The 23,118-nt window shown below is 58.4% G+C and overlaps 4 protein-coding genes across 21 annotated transcripts in view; 3 read left to right on the top strand and 1 right to left on the bottom strand.

The window, feature by feature from the left end:
- MYO1F (myosin IF) overlaps positions 1-5,222 on the top strand; it is a 31,443-nt gene extending 26,221 nt beyond the window's left edge. Inside the window, exons 22-28 of one of the 2 annotated variants that reach the window (XM_081076039.1) lie at positions 77-222; positions 613-759; positions 963-1,111; positions 1,587-1,670; positions 2,239-2,434; positions 2,524-2,693; positions 3,384-5,222. In XM_081076039.1, the coding sequence (XP_080932165.1) occupies positions 77-222; positions 613-759; positions 963-1,111; positions 1,587-1,670; positions 2,239-2,434; positions 2,524-2,693; positions 3,384-3,460 (969 nt within the window). In that variant the 3' untranslated portion in view covers positions 3,461-5,222. The remainder of the gene's footprint in view (positions 1-76; positions 223-612; positions 760-962; positions 1,112-1,586; positions 1,671-2,238; positions 2,435-2,523; positions 2,694-3,383) is intronic. The other variant, XM_081076040.1, reaches the window with a different exon arrangement.
- A 1,239-nt stretch (positions 5,223-6,461) lies between these two features.
- On the top strand, positions 6,462-10,109 carry ZNF414 (zinc finger protein 414). Of its 2 annotated transcripts, XM_081076182.1 has the most exons (8): positions 6,462-6,591; positions 7,315-7,627; positions 7,952-8,059; positions 8,173-8,278; positions 8,774-9,117; positions 9,198-9,248; positions 9,663-9,842; positions 9,936-10,109. In XM_081076182.1, the coding sequence occupies exons 1-8, from the start codon at positions 6,589-6,591 to the stop codon at positions 10,007-10,009; spliced, it is 1,179 nt and encodes a 392-aa protein (XP_080932308.1). In that variant the 5' UTR covers positions 6,462-6,588; the 3' UTR covers positions 10,010-10,109. The 2 variants fall into 2 exon arrangements, with proteins under 2 accessions (XP_080932308.1, XP_080932307.1); XM_081076181.1 differs by having other exon boundaries at positions 9,663-10,079.
- Positions 10,110-14,171: 4,062 nt separating this feature from the next.
- Positions 14,172-21,230, top strand: PRAM1 (PML-RARA regulated adaptor molecule 1; the record flags this gene model as incomplete). The annotated part of the gene is made up of 12 exons (XM_081077398.1): positions 14,172-14,266; positions 14,356-14,378; positions 14,471-14,568; positions 16,232-17,867; positions 17,953-18,019; positions 18,094-18,170; positions 20,100-20,154; positions 20,271-20,376; positions 20,525-20,687; positions 20,761-20,794; positions 20,878-20,912; positions 21,047-21,230. 12 exons carry the CDS (start codon positions 14,172-14,174, stop codon positions 21,082-21,084), a joined length of 2,427 nt encoding a protein of 808 aa, XP_080933524.1. The 3' UTR covers positions 21,085-21,230.
- Positions 21,231-22,336: 1,106 nt separating this feature from the next.
- HNRNPM (heterogeneous nuclear ribonucleoprotein M) overlaps positions 22,337-23,118 on the bottom strand; it is a 154,539-nt gene continuing 153,757 nt past the window's right edge. For 14 of the 16 annotated variants that reach the window (XM_081076070.1, XM_081076077.1, XM_081076071.1 and 11 more), the window contains one exon: positions 22,341-22,763. In XM_081076070.1, coding sequence (XP_080932196.1) covers positions 22,600-22,763 — 164 coding nt within the window. In that variant the 3' untranslated portion in view covers positions 22,341-22,599. Of the gene's footprint in view, positions 22,764-23,118 lie in introns of all 16 variants that reach the window. The other 2 variants (XM_081076074.1, XM_081076075.1) reach the window with 1 other exon arrangement.

The raw sequence follows: 23,118 nt of genomic DNA, 5'->3' as shown, positions 1-23,118 counted from the left end.
GGTCCCTCGGGACCAGGCTGCCCATGCATGCCCAGGGCTCCTGACATCAGCCTCTCTGGTACTGCCTCCTTCACAGCCCATCAAGAGGGACTTGATCCTCACACCCAGGTGTGTGTATGTGATCGGGCGAGAGAAGGTGAAGAAGGGACCTGAGAAGGGCCAGGTGCATGAGGTCCTGAAGAAGAAGCTGGAGATCCAGGCCCTGCGAGGAGTTTCCCTCAGGTGAGGCCAGGTACCAACCTGCTCCACAGTCACCTTTGCCTGCCCCCTCGTCATCCTCAGCTGTCCTCATACTTGTTACACCATTTGTAACCCCGACCATCTTACCTGCTGCTGTACCTGCACTTCTCTTTGCCCTACCTGTCACCTTCACCTGCCCCCCACACTCGTGATCCTTACTTGCCAACAGCACCTATCTCCTCACCTGACTTCTCACCTGACCCTTCTCCATTACCGCCTCCCCCAGTTCCTTGCCACTTTTTCCGCTTGCCCCCACCTGTGGAACTCCTTACTTGCCCCTTACCTGATCCTCCCTTGTGGCATCTCACATGGCACTCCTCCTACCACCCTCACCTGTCACTCTCACCTGCCTTTCCTCCGCCCTGCCCCCAGCACGCGGCAGGACGACTTCTTCATCCTCCAAGAAGACGCGACCGACAGCTTCCTGGAAAGCATCTTCAAGACCGAGTTCGTCAGCCTCCTGTGCAAGCGCTTCGAGGAGGCAGCGCGGAGGCCCCTGCCACTCACCTTCAGTGACACGTACGCCCCCCCCCACCATCATCCTCGAGCGGGTCTAGGCACAGCACTCCCTCTCCCATCCCACGGACCGGTCGAACTCCCCCTCTGCCCCGTCACCCACCAGTGCCAAGCCGGGAAAGGATGGAGTGGGGAAGTAACACCCTGCCCCCCACCTCCGCCGTTTGGGAAGCAGGTGCCGCTACAGCTTCCCGCTCTCCCCACAGACTACAGTTCCGGGTGAAGAAGGAGGGCTGGGGCGGAGGTGGCACCCGCACCGTCACCTTCTCCCGTGGCTCCGGCGACGTGGCTGTGCTCAAGGCTAGCGGCCGGACACTCACCGTTAGCATGGGTGACGGTCTGCCCAAAAACTCCAGTAAGTCTGTGCAGAGCCCGGGGCGGAGCCAAAGAGGCGGGGCCAGCGAGGGGATCAATCAATGCTGAGGGGCGGAGCCAGTGAGGTTGGCCAAGAGTGGGTGAGGGCCGTGAAGGGGCATGTCTAGAGAGACTTACAGGAGGTATCCATGGAGAGGGCCGGGCCAGCGAGCTGACCAATGACTGGGCGAGAAATGCGGAGGGGGCGTAGCCAAAGGCAGCCTGTGAGTTAATGGATGGGGGCGAGCCTTGCAGTGGGCGGGCCCAGAAAGTGAGAGGCGGGTCCTGGAGGGGCGGGACCGATCACTGGGCGGAGCCAGTGTTCTAGTAACTAAGGGGCGGGACTGATGGGAGAGCCAGTGAGCCTAAGAAGACCGGATCTGGGGCGGAGCCAGAGTGGATTGGACTTGAGGGCGGGGCCTGGTCCGGTCTGGCCACCACTCAAATCTCTGTATCCTTTCCCCTTTCCTTTTCAGAACCTACACGGAAAGGATTGGCCCAGGGAAAACCTCGAAGGTCGCCCTATGCCCCTTCCCGGGCAGTTCCAGGGCCCCCCAGAGGTGAGGAGACGCCCCCCACTAAGTGTCTTCCCTTGCCCATTGTGGGCTCCATAACCTAAGCCAGACCTCTTGTCAACAGGACTTAACAAGCAGAGTTGACCACCCTCTTCTCTGTCCCTTTCCATACCTCCCTGTCTCCCACAGAATAAAGACTAAGCTTAGTTTGGTATTCAAAGCCCTTCAGAATTCAACCCCAGCTAACCACTGAGCTCTTCTTTCCTCCCATCTTACACTCCTGTCAGGCAAGCTACATCATATTTTGCCAATTTACCAAATTTGTTCTTACCGCCAGGCCTTTGCTAGGGCTGTTTGCTCTGCCTATCTTCCAAATTCCTACTTCACTTGAGCTCCTATTTATCCTCCAAGACCTATCCATAAAAGCCCTCCTACAGAAGGAGGTGGGGAAAAATCTTACTGCTGTAGAACCTCTCTCTTGTCCGTTTTGGCCCATGGGTCCCTCCCTCTGGCCCAGTCATTATATTGGATTGAGAGTGTGGCTGCCTCCTCCCTCAGACTGGAAACTTGGGCATCACCCTGATAAATGCCCGTATCCTTGCTCCAACCACAGGTCTAGACCGTAATGGGGTGCCCCCCTCTGCCAGAGGGGGCCCCCTACCCCTGGAGATGACATCAGGAGGGGGCTCCCAGCGGCCTCCACGAGGCCCTCCGTCCTCAGCCTTGAGGGCCAGCAGACGCCCCCGGGCACAGCACCCCTCGGAGCACAACACAGAATTCCTCAACGTGCCAGATCAGGGCGTGGCTGGGTAGGTGGGGTAGCAGGGAAGCCCCAGGAGGTGGGCAGGTGATTGGAGGAGTATCTTGGGCTGTGACAAGCGCCCCCCTGTGCCCACAGCATGCAGAGGAAGCGCAGCGTGGGGCAACGGCCTGTGCCAGGTGTGGGCCGACCCAAGCCCCAGCCACGGACGCATGGCCCGCGGTGCCGGGCACTGTACCAGTACGTGGGCCAAGACGTGGATGAGCTGAGTTTCAATGTGAATGAAGTCATCGAAATCCTCATGGAAGGTATGTGTGCCAGGACAGAGGTAGAAGGTGTCAGAACCCTGACATAGCCAGGCAGCCCCCACCCACCGCATACCCCTCCCGTTGGAGAACAGAGGTGGCCAGCTAGCTCCCAGTCCCCGACAGAGATACGCTTTTCTGAGCCAGTGGCTGCACAGGCTAGAGGCCTTTGTCCGGAGGTCACCTCCTAAGCCACATGGGAGCCTGACCTCACTGCATCACACCCAGTACCCCAGCGTCATTTTAGTCACCTGTCAAACACAGGGCTAAAAGCAGAACCTCAGAGACCCCTTGTGAGTAGGAAATGGGCCATGTCTGGATGGCCCAGACCATCTCCTATCTTAGTCCCCTGGGCTGCTCCAGAGGGGCCCTGGACTCAACAGTACCCTCTGCAGGTGGGTTGGGGAACCCCATGGAGGTCATTCCTGGGTCCACTATGGGGATTGCAGGGAAGGGGCCTGTAGGAGATGATGAAGAAAGAGTGCAAGTGAATGGTCTAGAAAATGACAGATTGTGAGCCGGTGACAAGGAAAAACCATGTGTGTGTCCCTCCCTCCCTTCCATCTGTCACTCTCTTTTCAGCCTCTGCCTTACGCCAGGCCAGTGGAAGTGCGTAAGACGGACACTGAGCCGGCTTGAAGGTTTTCTCCCGGATGGACTGGGTACTGCCTCACACTCTCTTGTCTCCGACAGATACCTCGGGCTGGTGGAAAGGCCGGTTGCATGGCCAGGAGGGCCTCTTCCCAGGAAACTATGTGGAGAAGATATGAGTGGGGGCACCCACAACTCTGTCCTCGCACCTGCCAGGAAGCCAGGCCTTGCTAGCGAGGGTCTCGTTTCCCTTGGCTGCATTGGCCAGAAGGTGCAGTCGTGTGGCCTCCAGCCTAGCCCACCCCTGGCCCTGGGTGGGTCTGGTAGTCACCACTGTAGCCACCCTGGACCCTGGCTTCCCCCATGTCACACCAGTTTTCCCCTGTGTCACACAGGGCTAACAGCATAGCCTACCTCCCAGCTGCCTTGTGAGTACAAAATGAGTTGTGTCCTGTCAGCAAAGTGCGGGGCACAGTCAGGGGGGCCTTGACAAGCATGATCTCTCTCCTTCTCTCTTCACTGAGAATAAACGTTTGCCGGGTGGAAGTGTGAACTAACTGAGTGCCAACCTTCTCAGAACCTTGTGACGTAGGAGCAGCAAATGCCCCATTTTACAAGTGGAAAAATGAAGGCTCAGGGGTTGAGTCGCTTGCCTAAGATTCTACAGAGCCAAGTCTTGAAAAGCTTGAGTTGGTCTCACATGCCAGCTTCTAGACGCTGCATCCCAGCTTTTTTGCAGAAAATGGTCCAGTGGGTCCTGATAGATCTGAATCTGCAGCCCCCACACCCATCCGTTACCCAACTGGACCCTGAGGAATGAGGCAGGTCCCACATGCCCCTACCCCCACCTCATGTCCGTGCCTTCTTAGCCCTCATTCGCTAAGGAATCAGGACAGGGCCCTGGATTTCTGCACTTATGATCACAGGTGAAGGGGTCAGCCTGGCTACTGGTCTCCGCAGCTGTCAGACCCCACGCAGGAGTCTGAGCCTTCTGAGTACTCCATGCAGGGGCAGCTGGAACTGAATGGGAGTCCTGCCATGGTCTGGTCCTGAGGATCCTGGCTTACCAGACGGACACCACCTCTGTGCTCAGCCCCTCACAGAGCAGCCAGTTTGGGAGAGCGGTAGGGTCATAACTGAGCCAGAGAAAGAACAGGGGCTGACTGGCCAGCTGAGCCGCCTGCAGGGAAGCTGATCTAGGGAAGCTGAGTGTGGCTGGAAAAAAATCCCAAGGTTGCAACTGGGTCTCAACAGCCCTTTTGTTAGTGGATTGTTATACAAAAGCATTTAGCCAGTCCCTTGAATGTCCCTGGTTCCCTCCATGTCTGACTGTCTAACTCTACTACCCAACCACCATTGTGTGCATCCCTCACTGCAAGGCTTAAATGTAAGGACAGATGGCAGGGAGGACAACTGACATGAGCCACTGACCTCATCAGCTGGGCATTTCCTGGTGCTGAAGAGGAAATCAGGGCTTCCCTCTCCCTTCTCTGCCCTCGAACTCGCTGCCCCTCCTCCTGGCACTTTGAGGTACAGCCCCATGACCCCACTACTGTGGCAGGCACAATATATGTAGGAAGTAGGGCCTTCTAGATAGGATGGCTAGACGAGGTTTGGGTGGGGTGCTGGGTATGGAGAATGGAGTGGGCTTGACATTCTAACAGCTTCTCACATCTAGGTTACAGCATCTGCAAACCTCGGGCAGCTTGGCCCCACCCACTCAGCCCCACATCCTGTTGACTCTTAAAAAATTTCTTAAGTCAGGCCCTTCCTCGGATCCTTGTCCTGTCTGAAAATGGGCCAGATTGCACCAACCTCCCCTGCATGCACACACACACACACACACCTCTCCACCCTGCATCAAAATGATCTGTTTTTAAGAGTGTTTAACTGAATTAAAGATAAAAATAGATTTTTTAATTAAAACTGCACAAAAATGTGAAAAACCTGTCTCTCCCTCACTTGAAAATCCCTGTTCCTCTCCCCAATTTTTAATGGTATTAAAAATACCATTTCTCCTTGTAATGGTATTCTCTGCACATAAAAGCACATAGATACCAAAAAAAAAAAAAAAAGCACATACGTGCATCTTATGGACTCAGATGGGAAAAATACATTGCACATCAAGTCTACAATTGCCTAGAACTCAACATATACCTCTTGAATGGTTAAGTAATGTATTATAGACATCTGAGATCAAAGATCCACTTCACGGTCCTTTAATAGCCCATCTTTCAAACGACAGCCAGGGATCAGATGGTGTACCATCCTCTAGCTGAAAAGGCATTAGTGTCTAGAATAGAAACCACACTCCTCTCCAGTTCACAGGGCTCTGCACGACCTTCCCTGCTCCGTATCCACTTTCTGATCTCCACACCCTGCCTCCGCTCTGCTCCAGCCTCTGCTGATAGCTCCCCTCACTGTTCCTTGAAAGAGACAAGCCTGTCCCCACCTCAGGGCATTTGCACCAACTATCCACTGTCCAGAGTGCTCGGGCCCCACGACCTTCCATCGGCTCACTTCTACCAGCTCAGAAGTCACCTCGCCGAGAGGCTTCCTTGACCGTCACTATCTTGTTTTTCTTTGTAGCACTTACCCTCAGACCGTTGTCTGCATTTGTTGTCTGTTCCTCCATTTTAAAATGTGAGCAGCCCCTGAGGGCAGGGGTGTTTGTCTGTACTGTTTATCTCGGGGTCGCCAGACACTAACCCAGGAGGCTGGACAGGTGACTCATTCCATGCCAGTACACCCAATGCCTTCCTCCTGGAAACAAGCTTTTCCTGCCTGACAGTTTACCTTGCTTTCAGCCCCTGGCTATAACAACAGACCCACTCCAGCTTCAGAACTAAGTGCTCTGAAAAGTTTGACGACCATTGCCAATTTCTTTCCCAAAAGGCTGCCCACTCAACACGACCTCTTCAAAAAGTAGAACCGCTGTTTATCGCCTTTGAGTCTGGTGACAGGACAGGAGGGAATGAAAATGCCCATTTTGCAGACGAAAACACAGGCCAGGAAAGATTTTAATCCCGGATCTCAGCGTACAGACTCTGTTAAAGGTGCACCCTAGGATTGCCCCCGGCTCGCAACTCCGCCCCCGGGGTCTGCTCTGGGGTCCAGGGGGACTCCAGTTCTCAGGCCCCGCCCCCTTGCGGAGCGCAGTGCGCAGGTCCCGCCGCCACTCTCGCGAGAGCGGAAAGGCGGAAAATGGCGCCGGCGTGATCGCGAGCCCGCGGCCGTCCAGGGAGTCGTCGCAGCTTCAGCGAGAGCCGCCGGAGCCGCGGGAACAAGAGGCTGAACCGGGCCGAGGATGGTGAGCGCGGCGCCGGGGACGCGGCGAGCCAGCGGGGACTGGCGGGGAGCACCCCGGTCTCACACACACACACCCCCTCCAGTCGACCCCGCCCCCACATCCGGGCACTCGTCCACCGCTAGCTGTCACTCGGCGAGCGCCTTACCCCCTACTTCTGGGCCCGGCCTCGATTGGGCCACGCCCACAGGGCCCGGGCTCCGCCCCTGATTCTTATACAACCGGGCCCCCAGCACCTCCAAGTTCTGCACAGCTCGCGCCCGGCGGGTATATGTATCTCCGCCCGGAAACAATCCGCATGGCCACTTCTGGCCCCTCCAGTATCTTCCTAGCCGCGACTTGTTCAGAGCCCCGCCTTCATAGTCTTTGTCCTGTCCACTCTAGGCCACGCCCTTTCCGCGTAGAGGGCCTCCCACCTTCCCAGGTTGGGTAGGAGGGGATGCTGCTTTCTAAGGGCATTCCTGACACGTGCCCCCATCTACATTTGGGACACCGCCCAACTCCCTGCCTGGGGATGGAGACAGGAGTCAGGAGCCCAATCCACATTCACCCCCTGCCTTCTCTTAATGGTGCCTCCTTGGGGTGGGGACTGACTGGGTGATGTCTCGAGCATTCACTGCTTCAGGAATACCCAGCGGTCTTGCTGGGGTGGGAGGGGATCCTCTGGCTGGCCCCAGCAGACACCGGGCCCAGAGGGCTTGGTTCTCCTCACCTTTCTTCCACCAGGAGGAGGAACCCTCGGGACCCAGCCCCGACATGCCGGCCACTGCAGAGCCCAGCTCCAGTGAGACTGACAAGGAAGTACTGTCCCCGGTTGTGGCTGCTACAGCCACCTCCTTCTCCATGGCGGAGGAGCCAGGTCCTGACCGGGCAATCACACCCCCAGTGTGGGAACGTGGAGGGCCTAGCGGCGCCCAGCAGGGTGCCTCCCCAGTCCCAGACAGTGGCCAGCCTGGCCCTGGACCCAGCCTTGGCCTGACAAGCACAGTCTCCGGGACCAGTGAGGACCTGCGGCCTCCTAGACGACGCCCACTACCAGGTGACCTGTGATGGGGCCTAGTGTGGAGTCACAGGCCCTGGAACAATAGGAATGAGGAGTTCAGAGTATCTCCAAACTTGGGCCTTGTCTAGAGGGAATCACCATTTACTGAGCACCAAGTGTGTGCCAGGCTGTGGCTACAGTGATGAGCCAGGCCAGCTCAGCCCCTGCCCTCTGGCAGCTCAGTCTGGTGGAGGAGACAGAGTAAAGGCCCCAATAGGAAAACATAGGGTAATTCCAGCCTCATATATACCTTTCTGGGGCAGAGCCCTGGACAGCATGGGTTGGGAAGGGACAGGTGACCTGGCTGTGTGCATCCTACAGGAAAGCAGATACCCTGCTCCAGCCCCGGCTGCTGCCTCAGTTTCCCCAGCATTCGTGACCTGGCACAGCATCTGCGTACCCACTGCCCACCCACACAGTCCCTGGAAGGTAGGGCTAGGGTAGGTGGTGGGAGGCAGGTTAGGGTGGGAGGCAGGCAGAGCCCCCAGGCCGACCTTGGCCACCCCACTCCACTGCTCTGTCCTCCAACCCTGCCTTGCCAGGCAAACTCTTCCGCTGTTCCGCCATGAGCTGCACGGAGACCTTCCCCAGCATGCAGGAATTGGTGACACACGGCAAGCTTCACTACAAACCCAATCGCTACTTCAAGTGAGACCCTGACCACCCCGACCTCCTATGGTGCTCAGTGACCAGGCAGCTCCGCCCAGCTCTGGTGTGATAGGCAGTACTTGGGTCCCAAGCCTTTCCCCATCCTAGTCAGGGGCTGGGTCCGGATGTGAGTGTGGCCTCAGGCAAGCCCTGCCCTTACCTGCCCAAGAAGAAAGCTAGTACCAGTTGTAAGTCCCAGGGACACGGAAGGGGTGGGGCTTACGTGGGTGTGGCTCCGCCCAGTCTCTCTACCTCCCACGAGGAAAACTGACCAGCTCAGTCAAAATTGAGACTTCTTCCTCGTTTTCCCAGGGCTCCGACCCGGAGGGGTTCGGAAGGGTCGCGGCGGCCACAGTAGGGGGATACTTAGGGCAAGCTCCTCCCGCAGGTGGGGGCTCCGTGATTACGCTCGCGGGGCGGGTTCCCAGGTGGCATCGGATAGGCCCCGCCCTCGTCCCCCAGGAGACCCAGCCCAGCCCTATGCCTGCCCCCCAGGTGTGAGAACTGCCTACTGCGCTTCCGCACGCATCGCTCGCTCTTCAAGCATCTGCATGTTTGCGCCGAGCATGCGCAGAGCCCAGCCCCGCCGCCACCCCCCGCCCTCGACAAGGAACCACTCGCGCTCGAGCGTCCCCCGGAGTCCGACCCCACGTCGGCGCCGGGCCTGCAGTTCCCGCTGCTCGAGCCTTTCACGACCCCCGCCCCTGCCCCCACCGGGCCCTTCCTGCCCTACTTGAACCCCGCGCCCTTTGGCCTAAGCCCCCCACGCCTGCGCCCTTTCCTGGCCACCGCTCCCGGGCCGCCTGCCTCCAGCGCCGCCGTGTGGAAAAAGAGCCAAGGTGAGTGTGATGGCTGGAGCGCCAGAAGGGTGGACTGGGCTCGCTCCGATTTCTCACCTTGACCCGCCCATATACCGCAGGTGCAGGCGGCAGCCCGCGAAGACCCCAGGGCGGCTCCGACGCGCCCTCAGGTGCGTGCAGGTGACCACCAGGGCGGGATGGAGGGGTTTCTGTCCTTCGCCCTGCCGGGCCCAGGAAATACTGGGAGGCAGCAGTACCAGCCCCGAAATACAGGATTTTGCCTTAAAAACTACCGGCCCTCGTGCCTTCATCTGCGCCGGCGTTTCCGTGTAAAGCTCGCGCCGGGTTCACGAGTCCCTCCCCCTGCGATGGTTCCGGGGACGGGATGCGGAGAAGTCAAGTTCAATGCCCCCCAGTTCCGGGGGCGTGGGGGACGGATTAGCCAGACCAGATCCTCGGCGCCCGGGAACTGATGGGGAGGTGGGGAAAGGTCCGAGCCGCCCTCGCCCATGTCCACCGTCCTCAGGAGTGGACAGGTCCTTCGGGCAGGGGCCGGGGACTGACGGGATCCCGCCTGCCCGCAGGGCACGCGGCCCCGAGCCGCATCGTGTGGGAGCATACGCGGGGCCGCTACTCGTGCATGCAGTGCGCCTTCTCCACGGCCTCGCGGCCCGCCATGACCCTGCACCTGGAGGACCACCGCCCCGGCGCCCCCGCGGCCCCGGCGTCCGGGCAGCCGCGCCCCGACCCCGACGCGCGGGCGGGTAAGGCCAGGGAGCTCGCGGGTGGGGAGGGCGGGGCCCACGAGGTGAGGGGCCGGGCCGAGGCTCAGGTGCGCCCTCCTCTGCCCCACCCAGACCCGGCCCCGCTTGCACCCAAGGTGTCGCCGCTGCTGTCAAAGGGGGAGTGCACAGGTTTCTCGCCGCTCTGAACCCCGCCGCTTAGGGGGTGGGCCGTGAAATGTGGGTAGTTTTGTAATTTAGGGGTGCCTGAGATGGATGGGGTGGGGGGCAATAAAAAGAGGCGCGCTGATCTGACCTGTGCTGTGTGGGTCCCTTGCCCTCTGATGTGCAGCAGGGCTCCTCTAGCAGTCCTGGACGCTGCCCCCTTGGGAGGGGGCAGGCCTCCCCTCACTGCCCACCTGTGTCCCCCTCCCTGTCACCTCGACACTGGGACCCAGGTCTCCAGCTCAGTACACCAGTGCCCACTGTCCTGTGCCACCACTTCCAGAAGCCAGATGGGATGGAGGTTTCCAGTTTTAAGTCCTAGGAACATGGAAGATCAGGCTGGGAGGCTGGTCCTGAGAAAGTTCTGGGACTGGCCCCGTGGGAGCCCCCCAGGTCCTGAGGCCAGTGCTGCTTCCTAGAGAGGTGAGAGGGTGGTGGGGCAGCCCCACCAGGAGGCAGTGCCAGGGTCCCCAGGGCTGGAACTCAGCCTTCGTCCCTGTCCTCCCTCTTCCTCCTGCCCTGGCTCTGTCAAGGTCATGCCTGGACGTCTTCCCTCCCTAGTACTCCTCTATCTTGGTCCTCCTCTTCCCTTCCTTCATGGGAAGTCAGACCTGGGCCAGGGTTCAAACTCAGGTGTCACACTGCTGTGTCAGCCCTGCTGTCACCAGAATCTGGCAGGCGAAGCCTCTTAGATATGGAAGTCCCATGTGTTGGCAGCCACCCCTCAGGCTGGTCTGACCTCCTGCATCTTGCTCCCTTCCGGCCCCGGGGTCCTCTAACCCAGGCCTCAACCCTCTCCCCTTCCTTGGGAACTCAGAGCAATCCCTCCTGCCCTTCCTCCCAGTGTGAACACCCCGAGAAATGGGTCTCTTCTGATGGTGCCCCTCCCCGGCGTAGTACCCTTCAGTGGTTTCCCACAACCCTTCAGTTGTGGCATCCCCACAAATATGGATGAAGATCCTGTTCTCCTAGTAGCCCACAAGGCCCAATTTGAACCTCCCTTTCCCCTCCCCTTCCTCCAACACAGACATCCTATGAGCAAGCACCTGAGCGGGAGCATGTCCAGCCCCTTGCTAAGGTGGTTGTCACTCAGTACCAGCTGTGGGGCCACATGGGCCATCAGGGGGTGGGGCTCCAAGGACCTCCTGAGCTCCCCCTCTCAGCCAGAAGCCCTGGAACCATGACTGTGACGCTGGGGAAGATTCGGCCTTTCTGCATCTCACTTTCCTAGTCCTTAAAGTGGGTGTCATGATGCCCACCCTTGGAGTCCTTGTGAGGATTCAAAGGGGGGCTGGGAGGGGCTTGGAAAATGTTGCAAATGATTCACATCCCCATGGCTTCCTGGACCTTCTCAAGAACCTGGGGAGGAGGTGGGCAGGGTCAAGGGACTTATTTTAGATAGAGAAGACGAGGTTATGAGGGTACTCGACAGTTCTAAGTCACTAGCTGATTCCACACCACCCTGGAAGGTGGGCAGTTACCACCCAGGAGAAAACCCAGGCCGCTGGGCCCCAAGGGCACTCTTCCCTTTTCCCAAGGCCACTAGCTGTCCCTGGGGAATCCGGCCCTAGTCCCAGGCTTTCCTGGATCTCCAGGGACAAGGCTTAGTGGTCCCCTTCCCCCAGGTCCCCAACCCATCTCGAGGATCCCAGGTTCCCCCAACTCCTAGGACTCTTCTTCCCCATTAAGTCCCTCATTCAGCCACCCGCAAATCCAGGTGATGCCACTTCCCAGTCTGTCAGGACCTTTCCAGAGAGACCCAGAGTCAACATCTTGGTCCAGATACAGCCCTACCTCATCACCCATGTAGATGCGACCACCCCTCCCATGAGTAGAAAGGGCCCAAAGCCCCCACTGCCCTCTGGAGCCACCTGGAACTCTGCCCTGAGGCCTACGGAGCGAGATCACTACCTGTCCTCGGCACCCTGTTCGCGCCAGAAACTACCGCCTCCCTCATCCCCTCCCAACTCACATCCAGCCTTGTCTGCGCGCTTGGGAAGCATTACTGCTCCCAGTGTCCTTTCCAGGCTCCCGCAGCTCCTGCCCTCCCTCTGGCGAAGCTATAACCCCACAGAGGTTCCCCCCACAACCCCAACTTAAGGAGGCCGGCAAGCCGAGTCCTCGGAGGGCCCCGGCCTGCCCAGCAGAGGGCGCCCAGGAGCGTCTGAGGGAGAAGGAGGGGCGCGCACAGCTGCCCCAACCCGGGCAGATGGTCCAGAGACCAGGTTCATGTGGAACGGGCGGAGCGTGTCCAGGCGGCTTAAGTCCACGTGAGGCCGGCCAGGGGGCCGTCCACCTGGCAGTTGTCCGGCACCAGCTCCATCACTGGCGAGTGCCGGCCGGGTTACCCTCACCCAGGGCTGGGAGAGGGGAGGTGAAAGCTCCTGACGCGGGTCCGAGCTCCCCATCCCTGGCTCCGGACTTCACGCGCGGGCGGTGGCCCTGGGATCAGCCGCCCCCGTGCTGAGTCCTCAGGGCGCTCAGACCACACGTGGCTGCCCCGGTCGCTGACACTCCGCCCCAGACCTACCCCCGGGATTAGAGCAGTCGAGTGCACGGCCCACGGCTCTTGCGCTGGGATCCCGCGCGCCAGCTGCGGCTTCCCACACGCGATGGAAATCCCGGCGGGCCCCCTCCCTGACCCACACAGTTCCACACACTCGCCCCAACGAACCTCCCCCCCGCCACACACACACACACACACACACACACACACACACACACAGACACCCTCAAGTCACCAAGGCAGACCCTGGCCTGCTGTCACTTCTCATGGTTTCTGGTACTGCAGCTCCTAGTGCAGCGCTGTCCGTGTTCACGGCCTGTCTGGGAAGGTGCCAAACACACAAAGGGGAGTGGAGGGGCACATGCCCCCATGGGGGCCTTGCTGGCAGGCTCTCCACCCTGGAGGGACTCTCCGAACTCCGAGTTCCTGGCTCTGGGTTTCCACAATGAGTGGCTTGCCTGGAGCCTGGCTGGAGTCACTCATTTCAGTCCTTTAGCTTACCTTAACTGAGCAAAGGCTGTACGCTCTGGGCAAGCAGTCATCCCTCGTTCTTTCATTCTGTGTTCCCCCTCATTTACCAAACACTGGGACGGTCAGTCAGCCTGTCACCAGCCTGAAGTGGCTGCTCTCGGAGACCCAGAGAGGACCCAGACATCATCCCTGGCTTCCTGGGGCCCTTGCTTGGAGGGGGACCCACATCTGGAAATGTAACTCAGGGTGCATGTCTGTCTGTGCAGGGCTGGAGGCACACAAGCTCCGGAATCCTCAGGCTGTGCTCTTAAAGCAGACATACAAACAAGCAGTCATTTCCCACTGTGCAGCCTGAGGCCTTCATGGCAGGGCACACAAAAAGAAGGGCTCCTGCTGGGAATTTAAGTCCTCAAAACAAAAGAGCCTTCTTCTGGATCTTTCTGAAAACGTCTATGTCCTTGCAACTCCAGGTGTGATCCTCGGATCAGCAGCGGCAGCACCTGGGACGTGGCAGCCACGCGGTCTTACCCCAGACCAAAGGCAGACTCTCCACTTTAACAACAGGGAATGAGGGGGACCGACGGGCACCAGTGCTTCTCAGCCTAGCTGCACAGTAGAATCACCCCCCAAGTGTCTAAGCATCCCCCTGGCCCAGGCCACACCCCAGACCAACTAAGAATCTCCGGAGCTTGTCTCTGTAAACGCTTCAAGCAGTCCCAATGAGTGGCTAAACTGAAAATCAGGACTCTGCACTCTCCCATCTATGCACCGAGGTCACTGACCTTCTGGGGAACCTTATCTGGCTGGGCCTCATCCTAACGGTGCTAGTCTTACCCACTACCTTCACCCCCTTTTCTGGTTTCCCACCTATCTCGATTTTCCTCCCATCCTCTGTCCACTGGGAACCTGGGGTATCCTCGGACCCCGTCCCTCCTCAGGGACCAAGGCCTTGAATACTACCCACCCACCCAACCTCAGATCTGCCATCCCAGCTGCGGCCATCCATGGCCCCATGTGACATCTGCCCCTGCAATAGGGAAGTCCTGCTCAGAGCTGGCAATCAGACCGCAGAGAAGTGTTGAAATGAGGAAGGCAGGTGAAGTAAGTCACAGAAGGGCCTCACCCATCACTCAGCAGACTCCTGGGTCTCCCACCAAGAGAAACAGACCATGCCCTTCTGTCCCATGGAGACCCTGGCTGGAGTTGGCCTTGGCCTGCGTCTGGTGGCAGGAGGTCCTCGGCCTGGCACCCCTGGAGCCCCGAGGTTAGCAGGGCATATGGTGGGAGTGAGGGGGACAGCAGAGCCAAGAAACCAGTGACAGTGTTGTGACTGTGCTGCCCTCCAATGCCCAGAGCAGGGAGACAGCAACAGGCAGGTGAGGAACTCAAGAAATGCCCAACAGGATCTGGGGACAGGCCGGTGGCTGTCCCCGCCTCCTTTCCTTCCTCCTCTGCCCTGCCCACCCAGTGGGGCCTGTGGAGCAGAAGCCACTGTCACTTCCTGAAGGCAGCAGCCTCAGCTCAGGTCCCACTCGCTCTGTGGCCCATCATCTGCCTGCAGCCATGGTGAGTGAGTCCCCAAGCCCTGGGAGAGCCCCCACTGGCTAGAGGCAGGAGGTGCCACGGGTGAAAATTGGGGGGCATATTCCAAGAGTAGAGCAGAGAAGGGGCTAGGAAAGCCATCTGGGGAATGGGAAAGACACACACACAGGTCCAGAAGTGGGAAGCAGCCAGGACACACCTCTAGGACAGTCCGAGGGGCCTGTGGCCCAGGCTAAGACTGCAACTATAAAAGGGGACAGGTGGCATTGCTCAGACAACTCCCTTCCCCCCAGGTCAGCATGAACAGAAACCTGGTAACAGACGACCAGGGTGAGTGAGCCCAGGGGCTTCCTGTGGGTGAACAAAGTGGGTCAGGAACCTGCTACCTGCCCCCACCCCAGTCAATCACCCTGGCGTGACCTTCGGGCCCCCGCGGGCCATCTGGGAGCCCTTGCCCTGACTCACCCGGTAGAGAGGCTTTTCACAGACGCATTTCAGACCCCAGGCAGGAATCGCAGTCTTTTCTCACATTCTCTGCATGGGAGCGTGAGGCAGCGGCAGGGAAAGAGGACGTGGTCCTGCCCTTTCCCTCCTTCCCCATCTCCTTGATCCCAGGTAACACCAGGCTTAGGGGCCTGCAGCAGGGCCACCTCTGGGGAATTTGTCATCAGGGCAGGCCTGTCCTACTTTGTGCATCTGCCTGTCTGGTGGTGTAGGTTGGTAGCCACAGTGCCTGGGACAGACTGCGGGTACCACAGATGGCGCGTGCTACATGTGCCTAACAGTGCCCACGCTTGGGGGCATGCCTGCCAGTCCTTGTGACCATTGTCAACTGAGCGTCCCTGACTATCAGCCTGTCTGTGACTGAGAGAGACTGTCACATCTGCCCCAGGCCCCCGAGTGTCTCTGCATCTACCTCTGAGAGTCTGTGACAGTCCGACTGGATGTGGCTGAGTGTACACCTCACTGTGCCTTCTACCGTTTCCCCGAAAATAAGATCGGGTCTTATATTAATTTTTGCTCCAAAAGACGCATTAGGACTTATTTTCAGGGGATGTCTTATTTTTTTCATGTACAACCATCTACATGTATTCAAATAGTCATGTCATCTTCTGGAACATCGGCGTAACGTACTAAATGCATGCGTCTGGCTGATGATCTTAACTGGGGCTTATTTTCGGGATAGGTCTTCTTTTCGGGGAAACACGGTATGTTATTTATTTCAACAAATATTTACTGAGCACCGACTGTATACCAGGCACTGGGAGAATAGCAATGAATGAGCAAAGTCACTGCCCACATATTTAAAAACCAATATAAGTGAAATAAATATGACACATGGTGGCAGGTACTAAGAGAAAACTGATGTAGGCTGGGGAATCAGGGTTTACAGGCTTCCTCTGGCTGCTGTGGGGGACTGACCAGAGATGGAGGGTGGACAGGAGTCCAGGGAGGGAGCGAATGGATGGTGCCTCCGGCGGGGGTGAGTGCTGCAGTCAGAAGTTGAATTCCCGCTGTATTAGAACAGAAGGGACTGGGGACATGGGGGATGGGGTCAGGGGATGAAGGGGAGAAAGAATAAGAGGGAAGCAGTGGTGTGTCTGTGACCATGTCCTTGTGTCCCCATGTCCATCTCTCCACCACCTGTGTGTACCAGCCCCTGCCTGACTGGTTCTTTGTCTCCTAGGGAAGCCATCAGGACTTCCGGAGCCTTCAAGCAAAGTTCCAGGCCTCTCAGCCAGAGACCAGCGAACTCCCTCTAAAATCCCCTAAACCCGAGTTCAAGAAACTCCTCAAGAAGTTTCCACAGCCTGAGCTAAGTGAGCACTCCAAGAAGCCCCCGCAGCCCGAGTTCAGTGTCATGCCCAGGAAGCCCCCGCAGCCTGAGTTCAGTGATCTCCACAAGAAGCCCCCGCAGCCTGAGTTCAGTGATCTCCACAAGAAGCCCCCGCAGCCTGAGTTCAGTGATCTCCACAAGAAGCCCCCGCAGCCTGAGTTCAGTGATCTCCGCAAGAAGCCCCTGCAGCCTGAGTTCAGTGATCTCGGCAAGAAGCCCCCGCAGCCCGAGTTCAGTGTCGTGCCCAGGAAGCCCCCGCAGCCTGAGTTCAGTGATCTCCACAAGAAGCCCCCACAGCCCGAATTCAGTGCAGTGCCCAAGAAGCCCCCACAGCGTGAGTTCACTGACCTGCCCAAGAAACCCCCGCAGCCTGACTTCATTGACCTCCACAAGAAGCCCCCGCAGCCTGAATTCACTGACCCACCCAAGAAGCCCTCCAAACCTGAGTTCAGTGAACGCTTCAAGAAGCCCCCACAGCTCGAGGCCACTCCGTCCCCCAGAAAGCCCCCACAGCCTGAGGTGGGTGAGGCCCCTCAGAAGGCTTCACAGCCCGAGCCAAGTACACTTGCACAGAAGTCCCCGCAGCCTGAGCTCAGCAACTCCACCAGCTCCCCCACAGAACCCAAATTCAGTACATTCCCTAGGAAATCCTGGCAGCCTGAGCCCAAAGAGGCCACCCCGAAGCCTGAGTTCAGTACCTTCCCAAGGAAGGCCCCGCAGCCTGAGTTCAGTGTGCTCCCCAGAAAGCCCCAGCAGCTTCAAGTCGGTGGCCTCCCTAAGAAGTCCCTGCCACAGCCCGAGTTCAGAGAGGTCCCTCAGATGTCCCCCCAGAGGCCTGAGCCCAGTGAGCCCCACCCCCACTCCTCACAGCCCAACTTCAGTGCCTTTCCTAAAAAGACCCCACCACCTCAGCTGAGTGACTTCCCCAAGAAGCCCCTGCAGCCTGAGTCTGCTGACCTCCCCAGGACATCCTCGGAGCCTGAAGTCTGTGTGTTTCCCAAGAGGCCCTGGCAGTCTGAATTCAAAACGCAATCTAAGAAGCCCCCAAAGCCTGAGCTGGGTGGCCTCCCCAGGACCACCTCAGAGCCTGAGGTCAGCCTGCTCCCCAGGAAGTTTCTGCAGCCAGAAGGCCAGGGGCCCTTCCGCAAGTTCTCGCAGCCCGAGCCCAACGCTCTGCCGAAAAAGCCCCTGCAGGCGGAGTTCTTTGGGGATCGCTCAAGAAAGCCTCCACTTCCTGGCTCGGTTTCGGAGAGCTCACTGCCCACCGCCGTTGAGGGCTCCAGCCCCAGGTTCAGAACCAGGCAGCAGAGGTCAGGAGCTCTCACTCACAGTGGAGGGTCAAGACTGGGCCTCAAACCCAGACACCCACCCCAGCGGAGGCCTCTACCCCCAGTCAGCAGCCTGGGACCCCCTCCAGCCAAGCCCCCGCTGCCCCCGGGCCTCAGGGATGTCGAGAGCTTCCAGAGACACTCAGCAGCAGCCACAGGTGGGTCTGGGCGGCTGACGCCGGAAGGAGGGGGCAGAGGCTCCCCGGCCACGCGTGCCTCCCTCCCACCCTCATCTCTCCACAGCTCCGCGGAGGACCTGCTCTGCTGCTGGAGTCCACTTCCAGGCCCCACAGCCTAAGGACACGGCGCAGTGAGTGTGGGGAGTGAGGGGACACAGGCACAGGTCATGGGGCTGAAAGGCCCTCATCTCAGGTATCCTTGCAGGGACCCGGACAAGATCTATGAGCTGTACGATGACGTGGCACCCTCAGATGATTCCAGATCCAGCCTCAAGGGCAGAGGTTTGTTGGCGGAGGGGCTGGACCCAGCCAGACCAGGCACCTGGGACAACATCTGTTGCAAGGGCATTGTCTGCCATGCTGCTGGTGTGAGGCCCAACAGCGCCTGGGAGAGCAGAGGGGAGGAGGGGCTTTTCAGAAAGGTCACACCAGCTCCTCGTGGGCAGGACAGTGTGAGGAAGGGCAGTATGGGGGCCAACAGCCAGTGGGCATGATGTGGCCGGGGCAGTGGAAGAATCAGATAAAAAGCGGCAAGAGGACTTAGCGGTGTATTCTGCAGGGGTGAGGGAGTGAGAGCTTGATATTGATGAGACCCGTTTGGAGGCTTGAGCCTGGATGCAGAGTGGAGCCATCCCTGAGTTGGGGACAGTGACAGGTTGTGTTGGAGGTGGACACAGAAAGGCATGGGCTGGACACAGAGTGTGGCCCTGGCACCTCTCTGTGTGTCCTGGGGTTCCAAAGGACCCTTCTCTCCCTTCTCCCAAGTCTCTGCTCCTGCAGAGCAGGATGCTGGCCTAACAGGCTGGTGCCTCTAGCCCAGCTCCAGGGTTAATGCCTTCACCAACCTCGTGAAAAACGAAGATGGGTTCCACGCAAGCACTTTACTGAATCTACACAGCCCCCTCACCCCCCAAGGCAACGTCATGCCCCCTTTACAGATGTGCAAGCTTGAGGACCCGAGAAGTGCCCTCCCCCAGCTTACACAGCCGGTACAGGGGAACCCAGGGCCTCTGCCCCCAGACTGCTTCCCTACCCTGGCTTTGAAGGGCCTCCTGCAGGGGAACTCTCAGGGGTGTCTTTAGGATGCTACCTCTCCCTCCCCATGAGCACCCCCCACCCAGGTCTGCTGCCTCTGTGGCTGCTTCTCCTGAGCTTTCCCCAGGGGCTGCTTGCAACAGCCCTCTGTTAGCACAGAACTTCCTGGCAGGGCCCCTCCTGCTTCCGCTCCAGTGAGGCTGTGTGGCTTGGCTCTGGGGGCCACTGTTGGGGACGTGGACCCGGGAAGGGAATGCCCGGGGCGTGCTGTGCTGCAGTGGCTTGTAGAGGCCCCGAGGTGCCCATGTCAAGGCTGCTTCCAGCTGGGTGACCATCTGCCCTGGGTGGCCTCTGGGAGAGGTGGGAGCAGCCGGAGGGAATATTCTGGGTGGGACCCTGGATGGCACTACTGCCTGAGCACCAGACGGAGGCTAGAGGCGAGCTCAGCGTCTGAAGGGTGAGAGCACCACGCAAATACCCCTCAGTGGGCTGCTTGACGCGAGTGCTGGCCCAAAATGTCAGACGCTTGGAGTCATTAAGAGGACAGCAAAACCTGGGGGGGCCTGAGGTTCTAGCACCTTCACTCACCTGTTCGTAAGGTGCTCACTGTGAGCCAACCCCATGGTTGGTCACTTGGCAGGAAGCCGGCCTCACCCTGGGTGATCCCTCCCAGTCCAGTCTCATCATCAGCCCGTCAAAGAACCTGCCCCATGAGCCCTTTCTCAGAGACTGACTTAGTTTGCCTCCAGGAAATGCTTTTGCCTCATTTTTGATCCAAATTTTATTACAGTTCCCAGAACCCAACCTGCTCTAGGTGCCAGCCGTGAAATAGCCTCAAAAGCATGCAAATAAATCCTGCCTCTCTACCACTTACCAGCTGGGTGACCTTGGGCAGGTTACTTTACCTCTCAGAGCCTTATTTCCTCAGCAGCAAGCTGGGAACGACAATATTGTCATGAAGAAGGCTGCTGTGAGGGTTGAACTAATGTGAAGTTTCTGCCATGCCTAGCGTGGGGAGAGGATGGACAGGTGGGCAGGGCAGGGGTTGGGAGGGCGCCTGGCCAGAATGACGGGATCCTGAGAGCTGACAGAGGAGATCCACTCGAGACCCAGCCACCAGGGCTGAGAGGCCAAGCGCACGACCCTGCCCTAACTCGGTGTTCTGCCTGCCCCCAGATCAAGTGCCACCCACCCAGCTACCCCCCAGGAAGTCACAAGAGCTTGAACTCAGGTACCGCAGGGCAAAGGGGGGTGGAACAAGGAGGAGCTGAGCTCTGGGAGGGCGGCGGAAGGGACCCCTGAGGAGTACATCTTGCTCATGATCAACCAATTCCTTGGGGAGCTCAGGAAGGAGAAGGCCCCCCAGCCACAGTTGCTGCCCACGGACCCGAAGGTCCTGAAGCAGATCCGGAAGGCAGAGAAAGCTGAGAGGGAGTTCCGGAAGAAGTTCAAGGTGTGGACACCACGCTAAGCAAGAGCCCCGGGAGGGCTGGGCTCGGCCCAGCGGACCAAGGCCCCACGGGTTCCATCCTCAGAAGCGAGGGCTCGTGGTGGGGGGGCTCGGCACCAGCCGAAGGTCTAACATGTCCGTCCCTCCCCAGTTTGAGGGGGAGATTGTGATTCACACCAGAATGATGATCGACCCCAATGCCAAGACGCGTCGCGGGGGCGGCAAGCACCTGGGGATCCGGCGCGGGGAGATCCTGGAGGTGATCGAGTTCACCAACCAGGAGGAGATGCTGTGCAGGAACACCAAGGGCAAGTGTGAGTAAGCGGCCGGGGGCCGGGGGCGGCGGGCCCCCACGTCCGGCTGACCCCCCGGCCCCTCTCTCCACAGACGGCTACGTGCCTCGGATGGCGCTGCTACCCCTGTGAGTGCTGTCCTGCTGCGGGGGGGGGGGGCTGCTCACTGGGCCTGGGGACCCCTCTGCTGACACAAATGTGCTCCCACCAGGGAAACGGAGGTGTACGACGACGTTGGCTTCTGGGGTACGTAGACGCTCTGGGCAGGCTGGAAGGGATCACAGCGCCTTGGGAGGGACAAGCCCCACCCCACTCCCCTGGGGGCTGCTTGGTATCTGCTTCTGGGGAGACGATCACTGGAGGTCAGCCTTCCTCTGCAGACCCTCTGGAGAGCCAACCATTCCCCAGAGGACGATAGGCCCGAAGGCGTGGGGACCCGGGAGAATACGCCAGCCTAGCCACCTACTAATCCAGGAGTCCTGGATCCCAGCTTGGACGTCCCAGAATTGCCAAGGTTCATGCCTGACCACGTACATGGACCACATAAAGTCCCTTTTTAAAGTGATCCCCGTTTCTTGTCTGTTCTTTCCCTCCTGATCAGCGCACACAGTGGAGCCATGATCAAACACTCAGGGGTCTGCAGGGTCAACCCCCTCCTTCGCGGTCTCATCCCTCAGGATAAAGGCCAGGAAGAAGTGTGGCAGGGAGAAGATGGCAAGGGAACTGGTACCTTGCTAGACTTCAAGGTGGGAGTCCCTGTGATTGGACCTGTCAGCTGCCAGGCACGATGGAGGGAGGACGGGCAGGGCATGTCCCACACTCTGCAGCCCTCCACATGCAGACAGGACAAAGCAGCAGCTGCTGCTCCTTACAGGCTGCAAACAGCAGTCCAGCCCAAGTGGACCTATGTATGAGGTCGCTTCTCGGTAGTGATGGTGGTGGGGTGACCCAGACAGTGCCCAGGTATCAAGTTCAGCCTGAAACTCCACAGGACTAAATATGCTCAGAAACCTGCACCCTTCTGGGTCTGTTTTAGCAAAGAAAAGCTGCTATGGACTGAACATTTGTGTCACCCCCTGCCACAATTCCTATACTGGAAACCTAATGCCCAATTTGAGGAGATTAGCTCATGAGGGCAGAGCCCTTGTGAATGGAACTAGGGCCCCTGTAACCCCCAGAGAGCTCCCTCCTCACCTCCCACCAAGTGAGGTCACTGCTAGAAGGCGCTCTCTGCAGGCAAGCAGGCTCTCACCAGACATCTGCCAGCACCTTGAGCTTGGACTTGCCAGCCTCCAGGCCGAGAAATCTGTGTTGTTTATAACCCACTCCGCTTCTGGTGCTTTTGCTACAGCAGCCAGAGCAGACTTAAGACAAAAGCTAACCTGGAAATGGGCCTGATGCAGGGCCTGCGCCACTCATCAATGGCACAGGGACACAGGACAGCTTTCCTGACTGCTAACAGCCTAGGGCTCCATTACAGCACAAGGGCATTAAAACCCACTCAGGGCTCGGTTTCCATAAACAATTTTCCTTAAGTGGCGGGGCTGACAGACAAGCAAGAATGGAGATGAGACCCCTAGTGGTCACAGCTCCTCAGGTACAAAGACCGAGTGACTACAGCTCCCCAAATCTGAGGTGGTGGACCCACAACACACACACACAAAAGCAAGCAGCTTTCAGGAACTGGTATTTATTATCAAAGTCATATTCGATGTCAACAAGATGCCACAACTACAAAAAAAATTGCGCACATTGCAATCTCAATGCAAACAGTCAAATGGAACCCCAGTCATTAAAAAAGTAATTCAAATTACCCCAAAAAGCAACTGAATTTTTTAAACATCTTTATACATCCAGCCAACAAATTAAAATGGTTAACAAGAAAAAATACAAAGTCAGAGATCTGGTATCGATGTTTAAAAAAGGCAACTGCTTAAGCATTTCTATCGATTCGAACATCAATCTCTCGGCCACTCAGCTTCATGCCATTCATCATCCGGCAGGCTCTCTCAGCCACCTCTGGCGACTCAAACTTAACCACACCGCACCCCTTGGACTTCCCATTCTCCATCTTGATGTCGGCATACAGCACGTGGCCTGGGCACAGGGAGGGAAGAAGAGACCATAACTCATCAGGCGAACCAGAGCGCAGCCTCAGGCTGGGCTCCACTCAGCCCAAATCACCTGTTGAACTTCACATGAAGAGTCAAAAGGGAGTGTGGTCCCCAGGCCTGGCGCATGAGCACACTGACTGGGACTCACCTACTACAGCCCTCGACCCCACCGCCATTCTTTTGCCAACAGGATAACAATCTGACCGGTCCCGTGATAAGTCTTCCTGGCAGTTTTAAATGCACGCCTTTACACTCAGGAGAGTTGGGGGGCGGCGTGCAAGAAGCTGACTGTATAGGCCAAGTTTAGAGGCTGTTTCCAATACAGCACACCGCCCCCA

This window comes from Rhinolophus hipposideros (assembly GCF_964194185.1).
Source record: "Rhinolophus hipposideros genome assembly, chromosome: 16".
NCBI classification, from domain to species: Eukaryota; Metazoa; Chordata; class Mammalia; order Chiroptera; family Rhinolophidae; genus Rhinolophus; species Rhinolophus hipposideros.
This window is presented reverse-complemented; position numbering and strand designations above follow the sequence as displayed.

Bases quoted from the DNA above. Each gene is read 5' to 3' on its own strand.
- ZNF414 (XM_081076181.1), top strand. The intron at 8,279-8,773 runs GTGAGACCCTGA...CCTGCCCCCCAG, and splicing joins AAACCCAATCGCTACTTCAA to GTGTGAGAACTGCCTACTGC. The intron at 9,118-9,197 runs GTGAGTGTGATG...CATATACCGCAG, and splicing joins CGTGTGGAAAAAGAGCCAAG to GTGCAGGCGGCAGCCCGCGA.